Here is a 25,873-nt window from a genome sequence, read left to right on the forward strand (position 1 = left end):
TTTATAAAGGAATTGCCCCTCACAGCCTCGGCTCCCACGTGCAAAATAACGATCGTCCGAGCTGGGGCTCCTTGTCCAGCTCCGCAGACGTCTCCAGTGTCTCTCATGAGGCTGTGCACACAGCAGGCACTTAATGTCTGTCCAGCGAAGGTGTGCTCACTACCCTGAACTTTCCCACAATAGACTCATTTAATCCCCACGCACACCCTGTGCGGTAAACGCTATCAGCCCATGGTCCAGACGAAGAGGCTGCGGCAGGAGAGGTGAAGCGACTTACCCAAAGCTTCCCTGCGTGCACGTGGCTGCGCCGGGAGACACGGGGAGGCTGGGCAACACCAGTAAGAGCTGCCATGACGTGCCTGCGGTTGTTCTCCGCCTGCCAAGGACGCCGGTCACGGTCGTGGGTGGGGCTGGCAGCCGTCACTCTGGTCTCGGTGGGCATGGGGGAGGGGCATTGCCACCAGAGGGCACCAGACACGCCGAGGGTGTTTTCTCATCACAGGGGCCAGGAGGCTGACAGTCTGGCCGTGCCTGGGACAGTCCATCACGAGGAAGAATTGTCCCACCACGGGTGCCAGCAGTGCCATTGCCAGAAGCCACTAAACACAAGGCTCAGTGCCCGCCCTTGCAACAACTGTCCAGTCTAGTGGTAAAAAAAAATCCCACAAAAACAAAACAAAAAAACCCCCCCGAGGATGCTAGGGCCACCTGCCTGGGCTCAGAACTAGCTCAGAACAAATGTGGCTCAGCCACCAACTAGCCCTGTGACCGTGGGCAAATCTGAACCTTCCTGAGCTCATCTGAAAAACGGGGATGCTAACCATCCCCTCCTCATAGTTTATGAGGATTAAGTTAAGACATGTCAATGCTTAGAACAACGCCTGGGCACTACTCAGGGCTATTAAGTGTTGGCTATGAATATTACTGTTTTAGTAGCACATGCTTGGTTTCTAAACCTGCCACCCTTCCAGGCTTGGGAGCCCGCTGTGGGCAGGAGCAGGTGTGAGTGGGCCTCTCTCAGCACAGCGAGGAGTGTCTGCTGACTGACTAGCCGTTGCACCACTGTCGGGGAGTCCCGAGCGCCCGTGGCTCCCAAGGAGAACGGACACGAGGCCGGGTGGGGACCACAGGTTTATTGGGGGCTCCACTCACGCACATTCACAGCATCACACGACGACGACACAGTTACTCAAAACACGCAAGGTGGCCTCTGCCTGCAGCTGGGGCCCAGAGGCAGTGGGGTGCAGTCTCCTCCCTCATGGCTCAGACCCAGCTGGGTGCCTTCCTCCTGGGCAGCTGGGGGAGGGGGCTGCTGGGTGGGCCCCAGGCCTGGAACGGGGAAGCGGGCGGGCGAGTCCGGGGAGGCCGGGGCGGAGGGACCGCTGCCCGCTCTCACTCCAGGGACTGCAGCATCAGCAGCTGCTTCAGCACCTTCGTCTGGCTGGTCTCTCGGATCTCACCGGCCAGGAACATCTCGTCCACGACCGTGTAAACCTGAGTGAAGGGAGGTAATGAGAGAACCTGGTGTGAGCAGAGAGGCCCAGGGAGCCGGTCTGAACCTGCGAGCTGGGGGCTCCGAGGCTGAGAGCCAGGCCGTGGGCACCAGCAGAAGCGCGGAGGAGGCCCCGGGGTTGTGCGCTCCCCCAACCCCCCTTGTCTCGTACAGCCTTGTCCTCCCCGGGAGCCCACCTTGTAGAAGTTGAACACCAGGTCCAGTTCACAGACATTGTGGAAATATTCGTTTAAGACCTGGGAGGGGAAGAGAGACGGTGAGAGATGGGCAGGGAGAGAGAAAGACACACACAGACAGGAACACAGGTCATCAGACAGGGATGGCAGAGGCCCAGGTGGGGAGGGAAAGGAGAGGGAGAGACCGGGGGGGCAGGGGGGACAGAGACAGAGATGGTGAGAAACAAGGAGAAACAAGCACAAAGATCAATCAGATGATGACAAAAAGGTGGCAAAAAGGCAGACGGAGGCTGCGGGAGAAAGAAGAGAATCGCGCGGGCAGAGAGGGACAGACAGATGGTGGCATAAAGGCGATCGTGGGCCGGTGCAGAAACAAGGAGAGACAAAAAGAAGCGGTGAGGCGGGTGGGGAGAGACAGAGCGGCCGCCGCTGGGGGAGTCTGAGGAGGGTCCGCCCTCGCCGTGAGAGGAGACCAGGGCCGGCTCCCTGGGCCAGAGGCCGTCGGGGCAGCCCGCCCGCCGCCCGCGCACGCACCTCCACGAAGTTGTGGATGGCCTCCAGGTAGGCCAGGTTGTTGTCATTGACGTCCACACAGATGCAGAAGTAGAGGCCGGCATAGCGTCGGTAAATGATCTTAAAGTTCCGGAACTGCGGGGCAGAGAGGTTGTCAGGGACGGGGCGTGCCCAGGACCCTCGTGCTAGGCAGAGTGGGGACAAAACATTTAACTCTTCATGCCTCTCATGGTCCCTGACGCCCTGTTCTGTGTCTGGCCCTGTGCTGGGGACACAGTGATGACCAAGACCAGCCTGGCCCTCTCCTCCTGGGGCTCAAAGTCCAGTGGTGAGAGATTCATCCTCAGACATCCCCAGAGAGGGCAGGGCTGGGTCTCGGGGGGCCTAGGGGAGGGGGCAGCTCCCTCAGCCTGGGAGCCATAGGGTTTCCGAGAGGAGGGGGCACCTGACCTGAGATCTAGAGGATGACCAGGAATGGAATTCCTGCAGGCAGGAATGTTCCAGGCAGAGGGAACAGCTTGGACAAAAGCCCAGGACCGAGAGAGCCTAGCGTGTCCCGCAGCACCCATCCCACCTTTTCGTGGCTTCCTATCGCCTCTGAAGAGAGTCAGGCTCCTTAGCCCAGAACCAAGCCATTCATTCATTCCACCAACGCCCACGGGAGCACCGGTCACGGGGCAGCCTCTGTGCTGGGCAGCAGAGTCACCCCTTGTAGTCACGGCCATCCCAGCCTTGCCCTTAACTGAACTGTGATATAACTACAGTAACGCACACACGACCCAGGAATACATACGCACGGGTGGGGGACGCAGACTCTAATTTTACGTGTGTGTAAGCAGATAGGGAGATAGGCAGGTATAGTCACAGATACACAAACTGCACCGCAAAGCACAAAGCCATGGGCCACCACCGGGAACCTGCAGCTGCCGGTTGGGTAGCGGGTGGCGCCACCTGGCAGCAACTGCGAAGGCCAACACTAGTCCTTGATTTCTGTTTTTTTCCAGTTGATCCTTTTGTTCATTTCTAACGTCATTACAGTAATGCCTGCACATAGTTCACGGATTAATAAGCATTTATCAGGGTGCATACTTTGCTTTTTAAGGAAAAAAAGATTTTATTTATTTTTAGAGAGAGGGGAAGGGAGGGAGAAAGAGAGGGAGAGAAACACTGATGTGAGAGAAATACATTGATCAGTTGCCTCTCACATGCCCCCCAACCTGGCACGTGGCCCGCAACCCTGGCCTGTGCCCTGACCCCCGGCTGGGAACTGAACCAGTGACCTTTGGGTTTGCGGGACAATGCACATCCCCTGAGCTACATGGGTCAGAGCTCTCCTTCTTTTTTTAAACAGATATAGATTGTGATCAAATAGTTGAAGACTCCTGCTCTGCAGGCCCGGCGGCAGGAAAACTTTATCTGGAGACATTCCCAAGTGACTGTCACAGCTGGTGTGTCCTCCGTAGGACCTGACCCTGAGCAGCACTCCCTGCTCCCTGAGACCCTCCCTTTCCTGCTGACGCTTCCTCACTCCTTCCCCCCCCTCTGCGAATTGGGCCTCCAGGTTCCCAGGGGTCCGCCCTCCACCCACACACCTTCTGCTACCTACTCAGATAAGTCTCTCCCCCTCCGGCTGGGGCGCGCTCCTCTCTGAACTCCTTCGGCCACGGGCCCTGTCCCAGCCCTGACCACTCCAGGTGACACTGTCTAGAGAGAGGTCTGTCTCCCCATGGACAGTGAGCCCCAACGGGGAAGGCTACGGCTGCCACCACTGTGTCCCCAGCACTATCCAGCACCGCCCTGGACACTGACGAGATGCTTCAGGGCACAGAATGAAGTCCCCGTTCCCCCACCCTCAGGGAAACCCACATCCTAACCCTAGGAAGCTGTGAACTTTTCCATGATGTCACGTGGTGAAAGGGACTTTGTAGATGAGAGTAAGCCAAGGATCTTGAGGTGGAGAGACGACCCGGGACGTCTGAAGGGGCCCAGTGCAATCACAAGGGTCGTTACAAGGGAAAGGGGGAGGCGGGGAGTGTGAAGCAAGAGAGAGGTTTTAAGGTGCTGCGCTGCTGGCTCTGAAGACCAAGAAGGAGCGGTGAGCTGAGGAACCCAGGCAGCCTCGCAGAGCCGGACAAGGCAAGGGAACGCCTTCTCCCGTGGAGCCTCCGGGAGCCAGCCAGCCCTGCTCACCCATTTTGGACACCTGACCTCAAGAACTGTAGGACTAGTTTATATCATTTTACACCACTGAGTTTGTGGTGATCTGTTACAGCAGGAACAGGGAACTAACACACGGGCCAAAGAATGTGCATTGATGAATACACAAGAGGAAGAAAGTTTGGACGGCTGAGCCTTCTGGCTGGCTATTTGTCTCTTTGTTCCCCCTCACAAGTGTCTTCCTCCAGGAAGACCTCAGTCTCATAAGAGAGACGTTATTTAATGTCTCCCCCTTGTGATTTGCCCCAGTTTGTTGGGGGAAGGATCGATTCTCTCACCCTCCACTGCACCTCCTCCTACAGGAAGCCCTCCCTGACCCCCCGGCTGGGTCAGGTGCCCTGCTCCTGTCAGCCTGCTCCGTCCTAGCCCGGCCCATTCTGGGCTGTCACTGCCTGGAGACAGGCCTGTGTCCCTCACTGGGCTGTCTCCGTCCCCACTGTGAGCTGAGCTCAGGGCTGGCTACAAAGGAGGCACGTAGGGGGTGGTTGGTAAATGGGTGCATGAATGGGCAAATGAGCGGGTGGGTCTGGATCGGGAGGAGCCTAAGATCTGAGGGTCAAGCCCCTTGTGTCCCTCTGACCAGCCGGCCTCTCTGGCCGCTCCTGCCTCCTCAGGCCTCCTGGAGTCCCGCTGTCCCAGCATTCAGCGTGGGGCCCGGCCCCGTACTGGCATCGGGCGCCCAGGCGTGGCACCCCCGATGTCCCTGCTCCTCCTCTCCTGGACCTACCTGCTCTCGACAAGGCCGCCAGTGACCTTCACTGGCCGCCGCCAGAGGCCAGTCCCTGTGCTCCTTCTGGACACACTTTCCCCTCGGCTGCTGCGACCCCCAGCTCCGCTGGCTTCCCTCCTCCTCTCCCGCCTTGGGCTGTGCCCTTGCCTCGCCTTCGCTCACCTCTGTCTGTCCTCACCCCCTGGTGAGTCCCATGGCTGTAGTTGCCCAGAACCTTCTGCGATGCCATATCCTGCCCAACCCTCTCCCTGAGCTCCAACTTGCCTCCTGTCTCGGATGTCTCTGCTGGAATGGGGACAGGCAGACACCTCACTCCTGATTTCACCTCCACCTGCTCTTTCTGAAGCTTGTCCTGTCTCAAAAAATGACGGTGCCTCCTTCCAGTGGCTCTGCTTTCTCTTACACTCCACATCAAATCCTTGGCTCTCCCTTCAAGTCTTCTCGCCACCCCTGCTGCTTCCATGCCCGTTCCAGTCACCAGCGGCTGTCACCTGGACCACAGCTGTCACCTGCTGTGGTCTCTCTGCTCCTTCTGCTTTTGCCCCCTGTAGAGGGATCCCTGGGTCGGCCCAAGGCCCTCTTCGGCTCAAAACCGTCTGTGGCTGCCACCTCACTCCCACAGCACCCAAGTCCTCCCACAGCCCACAAGGCCCTGCGCCATCTGCCCGTTACGTCCTTGTCTTCGCCTCCTCCCTGCCCTTTGCTCCCTCAGACGGGCTGGCCTTCCTGCCATTGCAGGCATGCCCCGGTGTGTCCTCAGTCGGTGTGTTTCCAGTTCCCTTGGCTTGGAATGTTCCTCTCTCAGATAGCATGTCTTTTCACCCCTTCAGTTCCTTCCAGTCTTGGCTCAAATGTCACCTCTTCAATGAGGATTTTCTGATCAAGCCACTCAAAGCTGCATTCCAACCCCAGGGCACACACCACAGCACGTCTGCCCCCACAGCTGCTGCCTTATGCTCCCCAGGCCCCTGCGCCCACCTGACGCAGCGTATCTCTACCGTCAGCTGTCTGAGGGTGGGGACTCGGCTGTGTCCGTTACATCCGCTGCAGGAACCCCAGCGCCTAGAACAGCGCCTGGCACACAGCAGGCTCTCGGTAAATATTTTTTGGACAATCAGCCTGGTCTCTTGAACACCATGGCTAACACCATGGGAATTAAAGATGGAGACCTCTTGATGAAGAGACCAAAGAGACACAGTAACCAAAGCAAGGCGACACCCCCAACTGGCTTTGGACACTCAGCATTGACAATGTAAGGGAAATTTAAATATTCATGGCGTGATAGAGTAATATTAAAGAAGGATGACGAATTTTATCAGGTCTGCTAATAATATTGTGGCAATGTGCTCTGGCCAGGTGGCTCAGTTGGTTGAAGCATTGCCCTGTACACCAAAAGTCTGCAGGTTCGATTCCCAGTCAGGGCACACACCTAGGCTGTGGGTTCCATCCCCAGTCAGGGTGTGTACGGGAGGCAAGCAATCAATGTTTCTCTCTCACATTGATGTTTCTCTCTCTATCTCCCTTTCTCTCTCTCTAAAATCAACAAACATATCTTCAGGTGAGGATTAAAAAAAAATTGTGGTAATGTACAGAAAGGCCTTTATTTTCCAAGATACATCCTGAAATATCATGTTGACTATAACTTAATTTCAAATGCTACTGTAAGGGATGGTTCATTACAGTATTCTGTATAGTTTTGGGTGTTTAAACATTTTATAGTGACTCTTTAAAGGCACCCAAAGGCCCTGGCCAGTGTGGCTCAACTGGTTGGAGCATCATCCCATAGACCAACAGGTAGCAGGTTCGGTTCCTCTTTAGGGCACAAACCCAGGTTGCAGGTTCAATCCCCGGTCGAGGCACATACAAGAAGGAAACCAGTCAATGTTCCTCTCTATCTCTCTCCCTCTCTCCCTCTCTCTCTCTCTAAAAGCAATGAAAAAACTAAATAAAAAATACCTCAAAAATTCTTCGGCCCCCCCAAAAGAGAAAAAGAGCAAAAAGGAAAACTATTAATACTGATTAAATATGGGTAGTGGGGGCATGAATCTTCAATCAGCTTTTCCCTTACTGTGCTGGTCTGTATGTCTGAAAATTTTCATACTGCAAAGTACTCAAAAAAAGGAAGACAGCAAGCCAGAAGCGTGCTGGGTGAGTGAATGAATGCATGAACGTGGGAAGGAAGGAGGGTCCGAGGCGCTACTGCAAGCAGAGGCTGGGCAGGAGGCTGGGAAGGGGGGTTGCCAGGAGGCAGGGCAGCCTGTGGGGGTGAGGGGGCAGGGATCCGTCACCTCCACAAAGTTGGTGTGCTTGGCATCTCGGACAGTGACCACGGCGTGCACCTCCTCGATCAATTTCTGTTTCTCATCATCATCAAACTGCATGTACCACTTGGCCAGGCGCGTCTTGCCTGCCCTGTTCTGGATGAGGATGAAGCGGATCTGAGGGCAGCAAAAGGAGGAGGAAGTGAGAGGGGCAGGGAGGGAGGGAGGGCCATTGCTCTGCACTCACCAGCCCCGCCCATCACTGCTGGGGAGATAAGGTCCAGGCGTCCCCGCTGGCTGCCTTCCCCTAGCGCCCAGCCAGGCCAGCATGGCCACAGGCTCAGTCCTGGGTCCCTCCCACACCCCTGTAGAGCGATCCCTCCTTCACAGAGCAGCCAACTTGGAACTCCAGGGCCCCGAGTCAAGGTTCTCCACCTCTTGCCTTCCTGACCTTGGACAAAAGATCTGCCTCCCCAAGTGTCCATCTCGCACCCTGGCAAAACAAGTTGCCTTAGAAGATCCATCTTATCAGGCTGTTCTGCAGGTTAAATAAGTTTATTAAAATAGTTCAGTGGCTGGCACATAGCAGGCATTCAATAAGTGCCTGAGTTTCACACTTCTTTGGTATGAGTCCTGGCAATGCCAGCTTCTTTTTACTTATTAATTTTTAAAAATTGTGGTATAATTCACATACCATAAAGACACCCAAAACATATACAGTTCAATGGTTTTTAGTATATTGATACAATTGTGCAAAGGTCACCACCATCCCCCACCTATTAGCAGTCACTTCCCCCACCTGAGCCCTCAGCAACAACTAGTCTTTCTGTCTCATGGATTTGCCTGTTCTGGACATTTCATATCAGTGGAATCATACAGTGCGTGAGCTGTATCTGGCTTCTTTCATGCAGCATGATGTTTTCAAAGTCCATCCACATTGCAGCATGGATCAATACTTCATTTCTTTTTACGGCTAAATAACATTCCATATTATGGATAGACCTCATTCTGCTTATCCATTCATCAGTGGATGGCCACTCGGGTTGTTTATATTTTTTGGTGATTATGAATAACGCTGCTATGAACATTGATGTATAAGTTTTTACGTGAACATACGTTTTCATTTCTGTGGGACAGATACCTAGAAGTGGAATTGCTGGGTCATATGGTAACTCTATATCTAACTTTTTCAGGAACTGCTAAGCTATTTTCCAAAGCACCTGTCACTTCTTAAGTGACTTAACTGCTTGGTGCCTTAGCTTATCCACCTAGTAAATAGGGCCACATACAGGTGCGATGAGGAGTAAACAGCATATGAGAAGCACCCCGAACAGTGCCTGGCTCCGATTATGTACTCTGGGTCAGCCACAATTATCATCGGTGATGGCTAGAAATTTGGGGGTTTTTTTGATTCTGAAATGCCAGGTCAACTATCATAGGGCTACTACGAAAACTGAATGAGTGCTTAGCAGAGTGCCTATTACATACCGAACGTTCAATAAAATTAACTCTTATTATGACCGAGGGGCATTTGACCCAATGGCTAAGAACACAAACTCTAGAGTCCAAATGGATCCTGGCACTGCTTGCTGTGCGTCCATGGGCAGGTCACTTAACTTCTCTGGGCCTTAGTTTCTCCTTCTGTATAATGGACATAATGAGAGTCCCTCCCTTATAAGACTGTTGCATAGGTTAGTAAACATAAGGGTTGTAGTGCAGTGACTAGCACATATTAAGTGAAATGTAAGTATTAGTTCTTAGTAGTATTGTAATTCATCATCATTTGACTGAGAAAACCATGGCCCATGCTCATCCAGGTAGGAAGCCTGCCTTTGGGCCCGGTTCTGCTTGAGGCAGGCATGTCTATGCCCATTTTAGAGATGAAGAAACCGAAGCTCAGAGAAAAGAGCCTCACAGCCAGCAAGCAGAGCTGGGAATCCAATGACTTGGCTCTTAACCACCTTACCCTGCCTTGTGGGAGCCTCTACCCTTTCAGGACCGTCTACTCTCTTTCCTAAGCCTCCTTCTCCACATGTCCGCCCCCCCTTGCCTAACCAAGCAAGCTGGCTGGGAACAGGATATTACACTCTCCTTCCAAGAACCCCTTCTGCTGAGCCAGAGAAAACCACTTCCTAGCAGGGCAGGGGTTGGAGCAGAAAGGAAATGGGCCTGGGTCAGGGTGGGGTGGACCCACACCAGGCAAGCTGTGGCTTGACACAGAGAGCAGGAAATGTATGGGGCATTCAGAAAGGAGAGCTAGAAGCAAACCTACAGAATTGAGGGAGAGCTGTTCTGACACCCACCCCCATTCATCTCTTTTCCCAGCTCCCTGCCCAAAGAATCCTTTCTTATGATCCAAAGGCCCATCCCGGGGATCGGGTGCCAAATCCGAGGCCGAGTCCTTGCTCCAAAAGCCCCATCCATCTCTCACTTCCACACCTACTCCAATCCCCCAACTTATCTCCCCCCATGGAAAGATCTGTTACATTGCACCCCATTCATTTCTAGTATCCATTCCCTACCTACAAGCCTTCTTTCCCTTGCAGCACATCCCCTGGCAGCACACTTTCCCCGACTCTGAGGGCCCATTCCCTACGGCGGTCCACTTCCCGTCTCCACTTCCCAGTCCCTCCTCAGCAGTATCCCGCCCGTTTTTAACACCCCCTCTTTGCCTGCAGTGCCAGCTTCCTGCCTCTAGAGACCCCTTCTCTTCCATCCCGAGGTCACTCATTCTTCTCCCACGCTCCTGCCACACTCCCAGAGGGCCGTCTTCCTGGGAATCGCCCTCCCCACCTCCAATTCCTTCTTCCTACCTCCAAGATATTCCCTCGCCAATTGCCTCCCTGTTTCAAAATCCCTCAGTCATCTCCAGCGTCTCCCACTCGCACAGACCTCTCCCCTTGCCACCTGATCTCCAACGACCCCTAGCCTTCGGATCCCCGAAGTACCCCCGAGCCTAGAATCACTGTTCAGTTCCCCGGTTCCCGGCCTTTGATCGGCCCCAATGCCGAGAGCCCGCGCCCGGCCCAGACTATCGCACGACGATGGGGGCCCTTGTCAGTACGCGACCGAGCCTCCTTTCTGCACGTGGACCCACCCTCCTTCAGTCCCCAACGTGAGCGCGCCCCCGTTACCATGGCGACCCCCGTCCGGACCCCAGCTGCCCTGGTCCCTCGGCGACTGGGCGGCTCCGGCTCTGCAAGCAGATCGGGGACCCAGGGCTAGAGCGGACTTCCGGCAGAAAAATCCTCTTGCCCTCTCGCGCACAGCCCGCTGGGAATTGTAGTCCCAAGAATGGGTTTGCGCGTCTGGATGACAAGCTGGGGTGAAGAGGCGGTCCTTCCCAACGTGCTGACTGACTGTCCGTTTTCCACTACACGGACAGGCGTGCTAGCAGTTGGGGGCGGGGGGGACTACAATTCCCGAAATGCTTGGCAGCCAACAAGGTGAGCGTCGCATTCTGGAAAATGTAGTTCTAGTAGCCCCGCCTCCAAGGTGAGAAGGGCATGCTGGGAATAGTAGTTTTAACTAAAAACTGCGGGCTGGGGGCTGGAATAGTAGGGAGAAATGCAACGGTCTTTTTTAAAGATTTTATTTATATATTTTTAGACAGAGAGGGAGGGAGAGAGAAAGACAGGAAGAGAAGCAGCAATGCGTGGTTGCCTCTCAGTGCCCCCACTGGGGATCTGGCCTGCAACCCAGGCATGTGTCCTGACTGGGAATCGATTCTGCGAGCGTTTGGTTCGCAGGTTGGGGTCAACCCACTGAGCCACACCAGCTAGGGCTGAAATGTAACTGTCTTTCTGTTCTTTGTTTAAAATACGTTGAATGTTTCCGTGTGGGAGACGGAGAGTAGTTTACCACTGTGAATTTGGACGCTAGAATTGCGTGCAAATCTTGCCGTTGCATTTCCTAGTTGTGTGACTTTGGGCCAACAGCTTCTCTTAATTTCGTCTGTAAATTATGAGAGATAAAGGGGTCACCTCGGTATGATCGCTTTAAAACTTGGATGAGTTTCAGAAGTACCTACCACAGTGCTTGATACATTGTAAGGGCTCAATAAATATTAGTTAACATCATAAATGTTCATCGCTAACATATATCAGGTAATGCTGATCTTACTTCCTATCTAGAGGAACACTGTCTTCTTTAAGCTACTCTAATAGGCCAAGGGCTTTCCCGCCTCGTGCCTTTGGGCTTGCTCTTCCTTGAAAGGCCTTCTCGGGTTCATTCTAAGGCTGACTTTTTTTCTTCCTTTAGTTTAAACGCCACCTTCGCAGACCCTGTTTAGAGGACCCTACAAACAAAGTTTCCCTCCGCTATTCCCTAAATTCCCCTACCCCCAAAATTAAAAAGTTAGTTCACTTTTTTATAGCCTTTATTACAACTTGTAATGACTTTGGTGCATGTGTGTGGTTGAGATCTCCCATTAGGTGGTAAGCTCTTGAGGGTAGGCATGTTGTTTATCAACTGTATCCACGCTACCTAGAATATGATGTGGCACATGGAAGCACCTAACAAAGCTATTACTGTTGAAACTGAGGGGAGACTTGTCCTAATAAAAGCAAAGCATATCCTAGAATAATGTAAATTTAAAGTGTAGCATTGGCAGAAGGACGAACACAAAACTATTGAATAATTGCAATGACAAAAAGAGGTCAGTGGTCATTTCTGTCCTGTGCACTACTCAGTCTCCAGTAGGGTTGGGACCAGGATAAGGTAAGTAAGATGTCCAGGGTGGAAAATTTTAAAAGGCACTCACACTTAGGTTCTGATTGAGCCCTTGCGTGAGTCTAAACATGGGCACATCCTTGAAGTTTCTTCTCTGGGCACCTTGCTTGCTTCACATTAGTCCCAGCCCTGATCTCCAGTGCTTAGCTTAGCGCCTGGCACCAGTCTGGTGTTCAAGAAACATATCCTGAATAAACGAATGAACAGGAAGACAGGTACTCTCCCCACCCCAGACAGCATTCAGGGGAAATAGTTAAAGACATTATGCAGATAAAAAAGTTACTTGGTAAACAACAATTGACATTTTTTATTTCACACAGTTCCTGTGGGTCAGGAATGTGGGAGCAGCTTTGCTGGGTGGCTCTCGCTTAGTCTCTCATGGAGTTGCTCACTCAATAGGGTTGGTTGATTAATGCTGGCTATTTGAAGGCCTCAGTTCCTCACCAGCGGGGCCACTCCAAAGACATGCAAGTGTCCTCGCATGGCAGCTGTTTCCCTCAGAGTGAATGATCGAATGAAGGGCAAGGAAGAAGGTGCAATGCCTTTTATGACCTTGCCTCAAAAGTAACACCCTGTCATTTCCACAATATCTTATTGGTACACAGATCAGCTCTGTCTAACGTAGGAGAGGACATGAACACCAGGTATAGATCATTGTGGTTCATCTTGAAGGCTGGCTACCACAATTGCTTATAGCAAGGCCCCTGGCCTAGGTGAAGACTAAGGGAAAGAAGGTAAGTGTAAATTAATCGGGCAGAGTCTGGCCAGCGCAGCTCACTTGGTTGGAGCCTTGTCCCATAACCGAAAGGCTGAGGGTTCAATTCCCAGACAGGGCACATACCTAAGTTGTGGGTTTGATCTCCACTCTGGGTGAGTGTGGGAGACAATGGACTGATGCTTCTCTCCTGCATCAATGTTTCTCTCTCTCCCTTCCTCTCTTTCTAAAAACAATGAAAAAATGTCCTCGGGTGAAGATTTAAAAAATTAAATTAACCAAGCAGTGATTCGTGTGTTGGGGGACAGAGTGCTCAAGCAGGCAAACAGACGCTTTCTCTGCCCCTAGGAATCAATCACGGCCTGGGTGGTTAGGAGTCTAAGGTGACATCCCACAGATGTAGACAGAAAGGACCAGTCCCAGTACTTTAGTATGGACCCTGGACACAGTGTCCCTTTTGCAATGTCATTATAGCATGCTTGTCATTGGGAAATGTTAGAAAAGAGAAAATATGCATCAAGAGGGCAAAAGTCAACTCGTCCATATTCAGTCACAGAACAAAATCTGGTGCAGTAGTTAAGATGAATGAGAGAGGTCTCTGTGCACTGATCTGGGTGATCCCTGAGATGTGCTGTTGGAGAAACAAAGGGAGATGCAGAGCGATACCTACACTTTGCATCGTTTGATTTTTCTTTTTATTTATCTCTCCAGCTTTTTATACAGAAAATGTTTATATCTACAAATTTGATATTGCTCAATGAACTCCGATATATTACTCATCTTAGATTTGCTAATGGCTGGCATCCTATCACATTTATTCTCTTTCTATATATACATATTTGATATATATGTTTATTTGAACCATTTCTAAGTGAGTTGCAGAGATTGTGCCACTTCATCCCAAAAGGCTTCATGCTTCAACGTATTCATCTTAAGAACAAGGATGTCTCCACCATCGACGCAATATGATGGTCACATTCAGGAAATTTAATATTAATTCTACACTATGATCTAACGTAGGTCCATATTAAAATATCCCTGATCAGCTCAGCGATATCCCTTAAATATTTTTCTGTTCCAGAATCCAATCCAGGGTCACAGGTTGCATTTAATTGTCATGTCATTTGTCTTGTCCGTATTTCAAGACATTCATGTTTTTAAAGAGCCCACACCAGTTATTTTGCAAAATGTCCCTTCATTTGGGTTTGCCTGACATTTCCTCACAGTTATATCCGGGTTTGACACCTTCTGTCAGGAATATCACAAAAGGGATGCTATATCCTTCTCAGAGCCTCCCGCGAGAGGCATGGGATGTTAATTTGTCTCATCCTTGGTGATGTTGAGTTTGATCATTTGGCTAATGTCTGTTATGCTTTTCTTTTCAAAAGTTATATGATTTATTTATGTTTTTAATATTCTATTTATTTATTTTTAGAGAGAGGGGAAGGGAGGAAGAGAGGGAGAGAAACATCAGTGTGTGATCAGTTGCCTCTCGCACACACCCAACTGGAGACCTGGCCCACTACCCGGGCATGTGCTCTGACTGGGAATTGAACCAGTGACCTCTGGTTTCACAGGCAGGCACTCAATCCACTGAGCCACACCAGCCAGGGCAAAAAAGAAAAAAAGTTATATGATTTACATGATTCTAAAAGCATAAGCAACAAAAGAAAAACTAAATTAAACTTTATGAAAACTTAAAACTTTTATACACCAGGGGACATTATCAAGAGAGTGAAAAGACAACCCATAGAATGGGATAAAATATTTGCAAAGCACATATCTGATAAGAATTAATATCCAGAGTATGCAAAGAACTACAACGCAACAGCAGCAAACAACTCATTTCAAAAATGGGCAAAGGACATGAACAGACAATTCTCCAGAGAAGATCTGCAAATGGCAATAAGCACATGAAAAGATGCTCAACATCACTAGTCTTTGCGAAACTGCAGATCAAAACCGCAGTGAGATACCACTTCACAACCATTAGGATGGCTATTATTCCTTTCTCTCCCTCTCTCTCCCACACCCACACTCACAGAACACAAGTGTTGATGAGGAAGTGTAGTAATTTGAACCTTCATACGTTACTGGTGGGAATGAAAATGGTTCAGCAGCTGTGGAAAACAGTTTGATGATTCCTCAAAAATGTTAAACATAGACTTGCCATCTGATCTAGCAATTTTATTACTAGGCACATAACCCAAAGAATTGAAAACAGGGACTCAGATAGATACTTGTACACCAATGTTCATAGCAGTGCTATTCACAATAGCCAAAAATCTAAACGTCCATCAACAGGTCAATGGAGAAACAAAATATAGTATACACATACAATGGAATATTATTCAACCTTAAAAAGCAATGAAATTCTCATACATGCTACAATATGGATAAACTTTGAACACTTCATGCTAAGTGTAATAAGCTAGACACAAAATGACAAATGTTATACGATTCTATGCATATGAAATATCTAGAATTTATAGAAGCAAAAAGTAGAATACAGGCTCTTAGGGGCTGGGGCATGGGAGGGAGGCAAAAAGGGAGTTACTGTTTCATGGATACAGTTTCCGTTTGGTGTAATTAAAAAGTTCTGAAAATGGACAGTGGTAATGGTTGAACAACATTGTGAATGTGCTTAATGCCACTGAACTGTATCTTTAATAGTGGGTAAAATAGTAAATTTTATGTTATTTGTATTTCAACACAAAAAAATGTTACACAATTCATGTTAAAAAAAATAACTTCACATCTCAGTAGGAGCTCTCACCAATATAGCGTGTACTATGTTCCAGATATTTTTCTAAGCCATTCATTTATTGAAACCGCAGAACAACTCTGTAAGGTAGTACTAATGTTAGCAACCCCATTTTACAGATGAGGGAATAATTTAGGTACCAAGAAGTTAAGTAACTTGCTCAAGTTCATACAGCTTGTAAACAAATGGTGGAGCTGAGAGTCTAGTCCAGGCATTCAGCCTCCAGATATGATGGCTCTAGCCACTATACTATGCTACATTCATGTAAGTGTATAGAGGGATCTGGAAGGAAACACACTTCTGGAGAGGCAAGTGGGACAAGTTTGGGTTGTTCAAGGAGACTGTATTTTAAATTTTTGCAAGGACAAGAAATTTAGGCACTGTTGTATAATTAAAAATAATTAAATCCTGGCTGGTGTAGCTCAGTGGACTGAGCGCCGGCCTGTGAAGCAAAGTGTCGCTGGTTCAATTCCCGGTCAGGGCACATACCTTGGGTTGCAGGCCAGGTCCCCAATAGGGGGCGCATGAAAGGCAACCACACATTAATGTTTCTCTCCCTCTCTTTCTCCCTCCCCTCCCCTCTAAAAATAAATAAATAAACTCTGGGGAAAAATAATTAATGTAAAGAATATATAATACAATAGAAAAATGGGCAAAAGATTTGAACAGAGCCACAAACATGCTATTCAAATGGATCATATATAGTATATATGAAAAGATGCTCAACCTCATTAATCATTGGGGAAAGACTAATTAAGGCTATAATGGGACACCACCACACAGCCATTAGAATGGCCAAAATTAAAAAGACAGAGGCCCTGGCCAGGTAGCTCAGTTGGTTTTGGTGTCCTCTCAATACAGCAAAATTGCGAGTTTGATTCCTGGTCAGGACACATAAAAGAATCAACCAGTGAATGCATAGATAAGTGGAACAACAAATCGATGTTTCTCTCTCTCCCTCCCTCTCTCTCTCTCTCTTCCTTTTCCTCTTCTTAGCTCTCTAAAATCAATTAATAAATAAAAATTTTTATTAAAATAAATAAAAAGACAGACAATATCAAGTGTTTAGGAAAACATGGAGCAGCTGAAATTCTTATGCATGACTCTGGGGATGTAAATTGTTATATTCACTTTGGGAGATCAGTTAAAGAAAGTGAACACATACCCACTCTGTGACCAGCACTCTGAGGTGCATACCTGGCAGAAATGAGTCCATATGTATGTTTATGAAAAGACAGGATATAGGGCGCTCACAGCAGCACTGTCCATGATCGCTCAAGTGTGGTAACTACACAGATGCTCAACAAGAGTAAAATCGATAAAGACACCGTGGTTCATTAACACAGGGGAATACGTACTACACAACATTGAGAATGAATGAGCTACATCTACACCAGTAACATGGATAAATCTAGCGAACAGTGTTGATCAAAAGAGGCCACTTGGTATATAATTGCATTTATATAAAGTATAAAAACAGGCGAAATTAATCTATGGTCAAAGAAATCAGAACAGTGATTCTTGTTGGGGGGAGGGGAAGGACTGGCATGGGACACTGGAGGAGGGAGCTCCAGAGACATTGGTCATACTGTTTCTTAACCTGGGTGCTGGTTATAGGCATGTGTTCTCTTTTTGTACACTTGTGATTTGTGCCCTTCTCGGTATGCATGTTATATTTCAATTTTTAAAGTTTATGGACATTGATAGGGTCATCATCCATTCTTCCACCAAGTATTTAGTGCATCCCCACTAAGTGTCCAACAAGCACTGGTAGTCAGGCGCTGGGATAAAGCAGTGAATCCGAGCCTTCCCGCCTCCCGTTCCTTTCTGGTGATTGGCTGACCTTCTGGCCAATGGCGGAAGAGTTCATCGCTCTCAGACTTCTGCGGTACCAGCGAGCTGTAGCTTCCTCAGATCGGTTTGTAGGCGGCGCTGTGAATACACCGACGCCTTGGTCAATCTCAGACTTGGTCCCCACCCTCTCTGATTCTTTCTCTCTTCCTTCCTCTTCCTCTTCTTTTTCTTCTTCTTCTTTTTTATTTTTTAATTTATTGATTTGAGAGAGAGGGAGAGAGAGCGAGAAGAGAAATACCAACTCCTTGCATGTACCATGACCAGAGATTGAACCTGTAATCCTGGTGTATCTGGACGATGCTCCAACCAGCTGAGCTCCCCGAGGCCTCTGATTCTTTCTGATTCCAAGAAATGGAGAGAGAATATGCTCCAGCACCTCCACCCTCTTTACAAAATTCTTTTGTGGGTTTTTCTTCCTGTGCATCTCTCCCATGCAGGTCAGGAATCCCAGGTCACAACTTGTACCTATTCTGCCTCTCTGGTTGGTGTGACCCCCTGTCCCAGTCATCAGGGCCTCCGGGGCAGCGCTTAGGAAATCTTGGCAGTAGGCACTTCTTTCTGTCGGCTAATTGTTTATTCAGTTGTTTATTTATTCTGGACTAGAAGCTAGTGGGGTGTGCAGGACGGCTGCCCCCAGGGAAGCCTGCTTCCTGTGGTTGGCTTGCTCAGCTGACACCCGCCCTCTTGCGCACTGGAAAGAATTGCAGAGCTGGGAGGACCTTCGTTCATTCAGGGAAATCCTGCTTGAGGCCCTGCCTTGTGCCTGAACCTGTGCTGGGAACATTAACGGTGACCGAGAGTCCCTGCCCTGTCCTCATGGGGCTCACAGTCTGGTGGGAAAGAAAAAGACCCATCACTAGACAGGAACGACCCAGGGTGGTCAGGGCTTGGGTGGAGGACTCAAAGGGGCTGTATATCAGAGCCTAGACAGGGAACCTGACCCAGCCTGCCAGATCAGGGAGTGCTTCCTGGAAAAGGAACATCTGAGCTACCATTTGAAAGGGGTAGGAGTTAGTCATTGGACAAGGACTGTGTCTTTTTCGATACTATGTATGCCCCCAGTGCCTGCCATCATCCCCTTTACTTAGCCTTGGATTCTTTCATTTATTCATTAACTAATATTTATTGTGGGCCATTGGCTAGCCTGAGGACTAGCCAGAGCCTCTCACTTCAATTAGCTCACATATAAAATGGTGATACCAACATAGAACTTCAAATTCTGACGGAGTGCTACGAAGAATAAAGACAGTCCTATATCCAATTGTCTGGGTTTGAATCGCAAACCCGCCATTAACTAGCTGTGTAACCTCTCTGTGCTGTAGTTTAGTAAAATAGTAACTATTGCCTACTCAAAAGGTGTCGCAAAGGATCCAGTGAGTTGTTTAAAGTGCTTAGAATGTTGCCTAGCACAAAGTGCCCATTTTTATCAGAGAATGAAGAGTCAGTACAAATCCAGCCCACCCTGAGGAAGTGATTTCAAGCTGACTAGAAGGATAAGTTGGAGTTGACGGGCTTCAAAAAAGGGGAGTGTCGACGTCCAGTGAGTGAGCCCAGTCTTCTCTCTTCTTTAGGTGCTGTCAGTTCACAAATTTCCCAAGGTTGGAAGGACCTGGAACACTGCATTGGAGTTACAAAGACATTAACTGGAGGTAGGGGAATCCGGTGTCCTCTCTCTCAAGTCTCTCTGGTGTTTCCTCAAGTAATCTCAAAATCACTTGCAAAACAGGGTTTGTAATGGCAGCCTAGAGGAAATCTAGCCCACACACTTGTTTGGTCCCCAGAGTTTAAAACAAACTTTAAAAAAGTCACTAACATCTAAAAATCAGATTTCATGCATTAAAGTGCTAAATTAAAAAAAAAAAAAGGGCCATGGAAACTGTGATCAGTCATCAGAAAACTTTTATTTAACGGGATGTTTTAAAACTTCAGCGCATGTGATTTTATCATCGCTTATAGGACAAGGGATGGTTTTCGGCGCTTTACAAATATAACTCATTCAACTGTCACAGGTCTCTACGAGGAAGGAAAGATGATTATTCCATTTTGTAGATGAAGAGACTGAGGAAAGAAACGCAAAACGCAATAGGAAGTACAGGCTTTCTTCATGCATTCCATAAACACTGACTGGGCGCCCGGAACGCTCACCTTCCACGATCCAGGCTTCCGGAGGGGTCCCAGAGGAACCCTTCCTCAGCTCAGAGGAACTCAGGTGTTAGAGCGGGTAACTTCCCATTACTGCTATTTCCCCTCCGGTCGCCCAAACTGACATTTGCAGTCATTTGTATAATGCTGACTTGGAGGTCGGGGCGCAGCCAGGACAGGGCCCTCGCCCCTCTCCCGCGCTTCTGGCGGTCACAGAAACCAGACCAAGTAGTATTCATTTGAGCGTTGTCTAGATTTCCTTCACTGCCAGGGCAAAGAGCACGCGCTTCCCAGCCCCGCCCCTTCTTCGGCAGGGACGAATTGAGGCTCAGTTTGGGCTGAAGCGGACCACGCGTCCTCGTGCTCCCCAGTCAACTTCCTTGCAGGGTGCGCTCCCTCCTTCTTAGTCCCTCCCCACCGCCCCACGTTACGTCTTTCCCTCTCTCCTCCTCCGTTATCCCGGGGGCTGCGGCTCGCGCGGCAAACCCACCTTCCCTTGCCTCCCATTGGCTAGTCAGGTCCCGCGCGAGCGGAATCGCGCCCCTTGCCCCCGCCTCCGCAGAACGGGCCTCTCCCCTTCGGATTTCTCCTAGAGCCAGCACGAGGAGGGGGTATAGACTGCTTCTGACGCGCGCGCCTCCGGCCTGCCACTCCCTCCGCCTCGTGCTAGTAGCTGCGGCGGCTGGCAGTCCTTTCCGCGCATGCGCACTTGCCCACCCCTCGCTGCCCGGTCGCGGGTCGCCTGGAGCTCTCTCTCGCGCCGCATTCACTGCAGTAGTGGCATTTTCTTGGGGCGCACGCGCACTGCGCCCTCCGCGGCGGTTCCCAGCCACAGGCCGCGACGGTGACAGTGAGCCCCTCAGGCGCGCACGCGCTCTCGCTTCTCATCCTACTTCACGCCGGCTGTCCCCTCGCGGCGCGCGCCCAGGGGCCGTTATCCTGCAACGGTCCCAGCGCCACGCACGCGCAGTAGCGAGGGGGCGCGCGCGAGGGAGCGGCGGCCGCAGGAAAGGGGCGCCGCCGCCGCCATTGCGAAGGAGGGAGGGAGCGAACGAGCGAGGCTGGTCCGCCCTCCCCTGGTTCCCGCCCCTCCCCCTTCCCCTCCCCGCCCCCCCGGCCCCGAGGGAGAGCCGCGGCGCGGCGGGAGGAGGAGGTGGAGGAGGCGGAGGAGGGAGTCCGCGAGGGAGGGTCCACCCGGCCCCCCGCCGCCGGAGCCGCCGCCACCGCCTCAGCCGCCGCTAGACTAGGAGCAGCAGAACATGGCGCCGGGGCCGCCGTCGCCGCTGCCGGGATCCCGGAGGCCGGGGCCGCGCTGAGGGTGCCCAGCTGGTGAGTGCACGAGCTCGCGGGCCCCGGCAGCGAGGCCGGGCGCCGCCCCGCTGCGGGGTCCTGGGGGAGGCGGGGACCGCGGGGCCCGGAGCCCGCGAACAATGGAAGAGCCGGAGGGGGAGGGGAGGGAGCGGCCCCCCAGCCCCCCGGGCCCCGTCGGCCCCGCAGCTTCGTACTGCGGCCCGGCTCGCGGGGCCCGCCGGCCCATCGGACAAGCCCCTGATTGCCCCGGCCCTGCTGTCCCCGCTTCTGCCCCCTCCCTCCGATTGGGATCTCGGTATCTGCTTCGTCCACCCCTGCACTTCAGCCGGTGTGCTCCCAATTCTGCGCCCCCCCTTCCGCCTTCGCCCCTCCTTGTCTCTGCAGTGCTCATGGGACCCACTTCCTCAGTGACCCTTCTGCATCCCTTAATTCTGGACCCCTACTTTGAGATTCTTGATCCCCCTGCCTCCTCTCCGATTCCACTCTTAGCACTCTTTGCATCTGCCCTCTTTTTTGACCTATCTACTCTTACTCCTTTCAGAATCTGTTGCATCCCCAGGAGCTGTCCCTCTAGGACCTGCGATTCCACCTCCTTTGAGAGCCTTCTGAGACCCTGTTAGTCTCGCACTGCTGACCCAGGTCTTCTCCTTGGACTTAATTTCACCTCCGTCTTCGGCCGTACTGCCCACTCACACAGCACCTGCTGTATCCTAGGGGTGCCCCTGGCTCTCTGACCCTCCCATGTCTTAGTCCTGCCACCTGCTCCCTCGTGCTGTTTTCTCCCCTTCTCAGGTCTTGCTTCTCTGCCATTCAGACCCTTTCCTCTCTTCCGGACTTTTCTGCCTCCCTGCTCTGCGCCTTCCCTGACCTCAGCTCTTGCTATGCCCCCTAACCTGCTTGCTTTCGGACTCTGCCTTTCTTGAAGCAGCCTCCTCCCGGCCTCTGACCCTGCAGGTCTCTCATTTCTGCCGGTCACTTCTCTGCCGTCTTTCCCCTGACCCAGCCACTCCGCAGCCCTGCTGCTGCCCTGAGGACTCGGTCTGCCCCAGTGTTCTTAAGGTTTTCTCTTCTCACCTCCTTAATGCCACTCTTGAGCTATTCCATTCATTTGCTCCTCTTTTCTTTGACCCGTCTCCCCACTTCAGTTCTCTGCTTTAGACCTGTTTTCTAGCCTCTTTGCTCCAACTCCTCTTGTCTCCATTTTGGCCCTTCTAGATTGGACCCTTGCCTCGTTAAACCATCAATAACTTCTCTCCGACCCATCACCCCCTTTCCTTCCCGTTTCTCGTCTCACAGACCTCCCCCCAAATCCTTTTTGCACCTGCTGTTTCATGTGCTCATTTCTGCCCTCTGTTTAGTGTCTTCCTCCCAGTTCTGTCCCTTTGGAGCTGTCCACTTGCTCACCTATTTTTTTGGATTCATTTCAACTTTTCCTACTGCTCCTCCCTGGCGGAGGGGTCCTCTTTAACCCTGGTCCTCTTGTAACTGCCTCTCACCTCTGTTGCCTCTCAGTTCTAAGATCACCACCTGACCTTCCCTCCCCCAGCCATTGTGATTCCCCTCCCAACCTGCACTCTCTCCTTTCTTGTATTTGTTCTCTCCACTTTGCCCTGTCTCGTACCTCTTGTTTGAGTCCTTCTTCCCCCTATTCTGCCCAATATTAGAGATGCTTTCTCAACCATTCCTTCCTATCATTGCTGCCTCCCCACCCCAGTCACCCTCTTAGAGCCTCCTGAGTTCTTGGATGGATTCTTCCTCCCTTTTGAAACACCTCTCCCAGTTCTGTTCCTCATGGACTTCTTTTCTCCCTCCCCTTTTCTTTCCCTTTGCATTTTGCCAGCCTCTTTCTCTCCCCATTTACTTTCTCTCACACTTGCTGCTTCTACAAGCTCCCCTCCCTTGACCCGCCCCTTCCCTACTGAGTGCTCCCCCTCCTCAGGCGTGCCTTCCTCTGGTCTCCGTCCTCAACTTTGGAGAGGAAGGGGCTGGGTTGGGCCTAGGGTTTTCTGATTTAGACTGTGGATTCCCTTGGCTCCCTGATCCTGAGGGATCCTGTGAGATCTGGGCAAATCGGTGGGGGTTGGTTGACTGGTTACTGCTCTCTGGAGTCTGGGAGTGTTCCCCCTTCTCCCCACCCCCTTTTACCAAGGTTGGGTGGTGGGGGGATCTCTTTCTGCTGCCCCATTTTCTTTCCATCTCCCGTTTTGCTCCCTAGCCTCTTCAGTTCCCTGGGCTTTGCTGCTTTGTGTCCTTCAGAAAAGGAGAGTGCAGCTGCTCACTGGTCTTTCTCCCTTTCCCTCCTCTCTCCTCTGCTCTGTTGTAAAGAGACAGTTGTACCCTCTCCCTCTTCCACCTCCAGCTAGCACCCCTTGGGAGAATGTAGGAGTGTGCTTTTCTGTTTTGTTTTGTTTTCCAGCTGACAAGGAATATTTTTGTCTTACCCTTGGCTGGGGAATAGCCCGTTCTCAAGTTCTCCCCAGTCTTACCAGGGGTTATGGACTCACTTGGTGTTTTACTGCCCTGGGTCTGCAGGAGAGCCTTGCCATTCCTAATTGCCTCATTGCCTCTGGTTTGCAGTGTAACCTTTGGGAAGGGTGGGGGAAAGTGGGCTTATTTCTTTTTCACCTCTGCCCCAGGAAGGCTCCAGCTTCCTGGTCTTCAAAACAGTAAAGGCCTGGCTTTGGAAAGCTCTTTGTGGTTGTTTGTTGAAAGAGAGAGTGCCAAGTGTCACTCAGATTTCTGCCCTCTGGTATTGCAGGCGCTCCCACCCACAGGAGCTCGGGGCCTCCGGACAGATCTGCGCTGGAGTGTGGGGGAGAGGGGCTCACCTGTGTGCAAGGGCTTATGCGGGTGAGCGCTGAGCTTCCCCAAGCCTTTGGAGTGACCTGAATTGATAGAATGAGAAACAGGTACCAGGAACTGGCTAATTTGGTTGGATTTTTGGTCTTAATTACCTGGGAAATGTACCTTAGCTACCTTTCCTTGAGCTGTTTTCTTCAGTGATCTTACCCTGGGGGTGGGGTTTAGGAAATTCATTCAGAGGAAGAGGTGGTTTTCATAAAAACCCATCCAACTATTTTCCTTCCTTAATTTAGGAGAGGGGACCTTTTGCATGTTCTAGGTTTATTTATTTTATTTCCTAAGTAAATCAAAAGCCTGATTTTCCCCCCTTAGGAATTGGCCTAGGGCAGTTGCACATTAAAGCATTCATCCAGCTGTGAAGGAGATTTACTGGAAGGATGTATTTCTTAACTGAGCTATGATCAAACTTTATTTACTTCAGCACTTATTTAAAAATAGTTCTGTGTGAACACATTTAAAAAAAATACATTTACTGTCATCTTCAGAATTGGGCCATTGACTCAAAACATGTTAGGGCATTTGTATGTAAGACAGTGAGCAGGGCTGGATAGTAGATCCATATGGCTCTTTTAGCTTCTCACTTCTTAGGACTTTACATTTTTTGACAAGCAGAGGCTGGTAATTTTAATTATGTATGGCATGTGTCTTCACCATTATTGACTTAATGAATTTTTGATTCATTTCCACTGGTTTCTGTTCATTTCTGAATTTTGGCCTTGTGAATCATGATTCATTCTCTGAATTTTAGAATTCATGTCCCCCATGTTGGTATAAATAGTTTGGTGTTTTTTGTTTTTTTTTTTAATCCTTAATGTGAGAGTGGCAGCTAATTAAGAATAAAAATAACTCTGTATGCAATACAGCTTAAATTTGTGTTCCAGAGTTTGAACATCACTGGACAGATAGAAAGTTTCTGCATGCCCAAAGCCTAAATTTACATAAAAGGAAGAGAGGAGACAGAACAAAGAGCCAGTTTTTCTGCCTAACTGGTACCTGGTGTTCCAAAGACTGTTGGGTTTGTTTCTCTGGTGGTAGTAGAGGCTCTAACCCCAGTATCAAGACTTGCTTCCACGATGGAATTGGCTGCTACAGAAAATCAGAGGTGGTAGCCTTGGCCCTCTCTAACAGTTAATGTGCCAGGTTTTTGGGGGGGCGGGGGAACGGGTGGAGCAGGAGATGGTGGCAGACGACTGTTTTCAACCTAGTGACATGTCTCCAAGGGCTCTTGTCCTGCCTAGAAAAATCTTTGTAATACTGGCCTGATCAGGGTCCTGCTTTTTTTTTTTTTAACCCTATCTTTATGGCTATGACCCTCCTCCCTTATACATCTCTTCTTTTTTTCTTGGCATGATGTATTTTTCTTGGCATGACACATTTAGGACAATAATAAATGAAAAAATATTCATTTCATACTGGACCCATGGAAGGAGTTGTCCATGGGCAGATCCATCCATAGGCTTGATGGTGGCTTTTGGCAAAGGACAGTCTGAGAAGAGCGAGGGTTGCACAAATGACCATAAACCACAGCTTCATAGGTCAGTCTGTACATGATTGGGAAACATACCAGGTCAATACAGTTGGAGATTGCAAAGGTAAGAGTGATTTTCCCTCTGCAGTCTCCTCTGCTTTCCTGTCTGCTGTGGGGTTCTGAGAGGCGCTAGGCCTCTTGCAGGGCCGCCTTGTGATGTGCTATGTTGTCATTCACCTCCTGGTGGTCTAAACAGTCTTAATTTTCCCAGTCAGTGGGACATTTTATGGATCATCTAGTCCAGTTAAATTAGCTTTTCCATGCTATATAAAATAGATACACTTGGAGATTTCTCTGCTTGAAGGGGAAGGAAGTAGACTAGCAGAAATCCCTTGGGTTTGGAGCAACACAATTTGAAAATCAGTGTCTGGCCTGGCCTCCTCATTTACAGATGGGGAAATGGACGGCTTGCAAAAGGGGCATGGCGACAGGCTTCCTGTCGTAGTTGAAAGACTACTGGACATACAGGTGGGAGACTTTCTGGTGTAGGCCTTATCTCAGTTAGTTGGAACATTGGACAAATCGCTTTTCCTTTTCAGACTTCACGTGTCCTAGT

At 50.3% G+C, this 25,873-nt stretch overlaps 2 protein-coding genes across 2 annotated transcripts in view; one reads left to right on the forward strand and one right to left on the reverse strand.

Annotated features, from left to right (window-relative positions):
• Nucleotides 1–1,119: 1,119 nt before the first annotated feature.
• On the reverse strand, nucleotides 1,120–10,665 carry AP2S1 (adaptor related protein complex 2 subunit sigma 1). The gene is made up of 5 exons (XM_054588494.1): nucleotides 10,545–10,665; nucleotides 7,438–7,587; nucleotides 2,224–2,337; nucleotides 1,690–1,749; nucleotides 1,120–1,494 (listed from the first exon to the last, which is right to left on the reverse strand). Exons 1-5 carry the CDS (start codon nucleotides 10,545–10,547, stop codon nucleotides 1,393–1,395), a joined length of 429 nt encoding a protein of 142 aa, XP_054444469.1. The 5' UTR covers nucleotides 10,548–10,665; the 3' UTR covers nucleotides 1,120–1,392.
• A 10,112-nt stretch (nucleotides 10,666–20,777) lies between these two features.
• Nucleotides 20,778–25,873, forward strand: part of ARHGAP35 (Rho GTPase activating protein 35) — a 116,449-nt gene continuing 111,353 nt past the window's right edge. The window contains exon 1 of the mRNA XM_054588644.1: nucleotides 20,778–20,945. The gene's annotated coding sequence lies outside the window, so the exon portion shown is untranslated. The remainder of the gene's footprint in view (nucleotides 20,946–25,873) is intronic.

Source organism: Pteronotus mesoamericanus, unplaced genomic scaffold, assembly GCF_021234165.1.
Source record: "Pteronotus mesoamericanus isolate MK-2021 breed Mesoamerican mustached bat unplaced genomic scaffold, CSHL_Meso_final scaffold_137, whole genome shotgun sequence".
Taxonomy (NCBI): domain Eukaryota; kingdom Metazoa; phylum Chordata; class Mammalia; order Chiroptera; family Mormoopidae; genus Pteronotus; species Pteronotus mesoamericanus.